Source organism: Branchiostoma belcheri, unplaced genomic scaffold (genome assembly GCF_001625305.1).
Source record: "Branchiostoma belcheri isolate BF01 breed outbred unplaced genomic scaffold, Haploidv18h27 scaffold71, whole genome shotgun sequence".
Lineage (NCBI taxonomy): Eukaryota > Metazoa > Chordata > Leptocardii > Amphioxiformes > Branchiostomatidae > Branchiostoma > Branchiostoma belcheri.
Genome location: NW_017804365.1, coordinates 458,728 through 461,561, shown reverse-complemented (window position 1 = coordinate 461,561; position 2,834 = coordinate 458,728). Strand labels below are relative to the sequence as shown.

Below are 2,834 nucleotides of genomic sequence, written 5' to 3'. Positions count from 1 at the left end.
ATATATATATATATGAAGGTGTTTAAGTACATGTAACACTGACCCTATTTTATGGACAATATCCCCTCCCTGGATACCCCAAAACTGATCCAACGAAGAAATTAATTAAGAGATAGAAACCATAGGAATACAATAGTAATGCAAATCAAACCACAAAACACAGTACATGTACATTTGTATATCAAACAACTAACAAGTCTTCATTTGTTGGAAATAGATATTAGTTGATCACTGTGTGATAACTGTTAGAACCAAGTGTAATATGGCTAGTTATCACACGGGCCAGAACACCTCAATTTTTTCAAACGTTATCGCAGCCCAGCTAAGATTTAAAGAGAGATATCAACTAAAGGCATTCCATTGCTTGAGGAAAGCAGTGGAATTGAATCTAAAACAAAGTTCCTTGTTTGTATGTAGGACCCAAAGCTACGAGCAGCCATTAAAAAGATGGAAAAACTTGACCGCATCTTGGCCAAGAAAGTGTTAAGAGAGAAAGAAGTCAAGAGACAGCGGATGGACCTCTTTAAAAGGTGATGTTCTATTTATGTCTGTGTAACAAGTATTTAGGTTACTACAATGTTAAAATACTGAAATGCGTTAAAGCAGGCATACTGAAATCCGTTAAAGGAGTACTAACCTCCAGAAGGAAGTGCTATTTTCCGATACATCATGCTGCAATGAATACATAACTAGCCGACTTTTTACACAATTTCGCTTGTACGACTTGCGCGGCGCATGTTTGTAAAGTGATATTTATATCATTTTCCCCCATGCTGAACCACAATTGATACATCCGGCAACTCTGCCTTACGCAATACTCATACACTTCAGGTCAACATACATATTTTTCGGCGAAAATGGTAGGAGACAAGCACACTAACAAGCTGAATATTGAGCAGTTACTTGTTTTACTTTGCTTGACCTGTGGCTTGGATATTTTAATATCAGGATGTCGAATACAGTGAGCGCCAGTTTCATCCTGCGTGTTTTGATTTTCTCAACTTATTTGCATGTAAGTATTACTTGAACAGATAATTAGATTACGCCACTTATGGAAAGGATAACTAGATTACGCCGTTTTTTTCATCGTCAATATTTGCGGCATAAATGAGGGGCGATAAGGACACCAAGAAGGGCTATGGTTGGTAGGATACCAAAGAACACAAAACGGTACGAATTTTTCTTATCGCCCCCGAAATGAGGTCTGTAACGTAATTTTTTGTTTAAAACATAGACACCAATGGGGTAGCGTGGTGTATTCTGGGATAGTTTTGAGGGTATTTGGAGAGTTTGTCCTGGATTCGATGCGTTTTAAGACTTGCGCGCAAAATGGGCATTTAATGGTATACTGTAAAATAATATGTATTTTTCACTTTCAAAAATAAATGCCTGTCGAAATATAGCACCCCCTTCTGGAGGTTAGTACTCCTTTAAAGCAGGCCTACATGTACATGTACGAAAATGCACGGTTTTCGTAGGCTCACGTTTATATGCTTATTTTAGCAGCTTCAGGTTTTTGCCTGTGCGTATTATAAAATTAGGTCAATGTTACTAAGGCATAGGAAAAAAATTTTGGGTTTCCTGTTTCAATCGTGACAAAAATTAGTGTCCATACATGTAGGTAGGGATTATCTTTATTTCCTTCTTTTTTTTCAGACTTAGGTGATCTCTAGTGATCCCACTCATACAATATACTAGTAGTTTCACAATATTGAAAATAAAACTTGCTTGAGGACACTTATATTTTCAATGTCAATGTTGGAAAACCGATTGTGCAACATTTGATCACTCAGGTGTCTGATCATGGAGCTAGAAAAGGTCGATCAGCTCGAAAAATGTATGTTCCTTGCAAGGGTCCAAGCAAAAAATGCTAGGGTCGGCAGTTTTTTCTAGGGTCGGTCGGGAAACAGGAAACACAAGATTTTTTTCCAAGGCCTTACAAATGTAGTTCCCTGCTGACTACATGTGTATGTGTTTATGTTAGGTTGAAAGACGAGATGGGTGACATCAAGCCTGAAGGAAGGGATGAACAGAAGGAGGTCTCACACAACACCATGAAGTTCCTCGCTCTAGCACCGCCGGACAGTCACAACCAAGGTACTACTTAAGTCACGCATCTTAAATGGTTTTTAAATAAATAAATGTTTTTTATTGTCCAAACGGTACCCGTGCAGTCGCAGCCTTTATACGGCTGACTTGATGCAGGGTATCACATAATTAATACAAATCACAACAATTACAACAATCAAATAATACACATGATACACATATTTGTTCCACAATTATTTTTTGTGGAACTGTCGCAAGGGTCTGTGCGGCTGCCATTCGGCACCACAAGGTGACCTCAATACGGCTTTCCCCAACCGAAGTTAGACACCCATTCACACCTGGGTGGAGTGAGGAAAGTCGTGTAAAGTGAATTTCCCAAGGGCACAACGTCAGGGCGCATGTCCAGACATGTACCGGGTACGACTCGGAATCGAACCCGGGTCTCCCCGGTTCATAGTCGATTGCTCTAACCACTACACCACCCGACGCCACATACCATATTATACATGTATCTTACTGACTTGACTGCAGGTCAAAAAATTTCCTCTAGGTGGCAGGCTTGACACATGGACATGGCTGTTCTTGACGTACAGGTACTAGTATATGCAAGGATGAAATCTTTTATCCATGGCCTCATGTTATTGCTGTTGTGTGCCACAACCAAGGTCAGGGGTACTACTGTTTCGAGGAGCATGCGTAGTCCAGTGGTTAGCGACCCTGCCTCTGGACCAAAAGGTTGAGAGTTTGAATCCCGGATGGTGTAGCTCGCTAGCCTGGTACCAAAC

General features: G+C 40.3%; 1 protein-coding gene across 1 annotated transcript in view; it reads left to right on the top strand.

The window, feature by feature from the left end:
- Positions 1–2,834, top strand: part of LOC109484886 (fibrous sheath-interacting protein 1-like) — a 50,201-nt gene that overhangs the window by 5,592 nt on the left and 41,775 nt on the right. The window contains exons 5-6 of the mRNA XM_019788241.1: positions 418–530; positions 1,985–2,097. Coding sequence (XP_019643800.1) covers positions 418–530; positions 1,985–2,097 — 226 coding nt within the window. The remainder of the gene's footprint in view (positions 1–417; positions 531–1,984; positions 2,098–2,834) is intronic.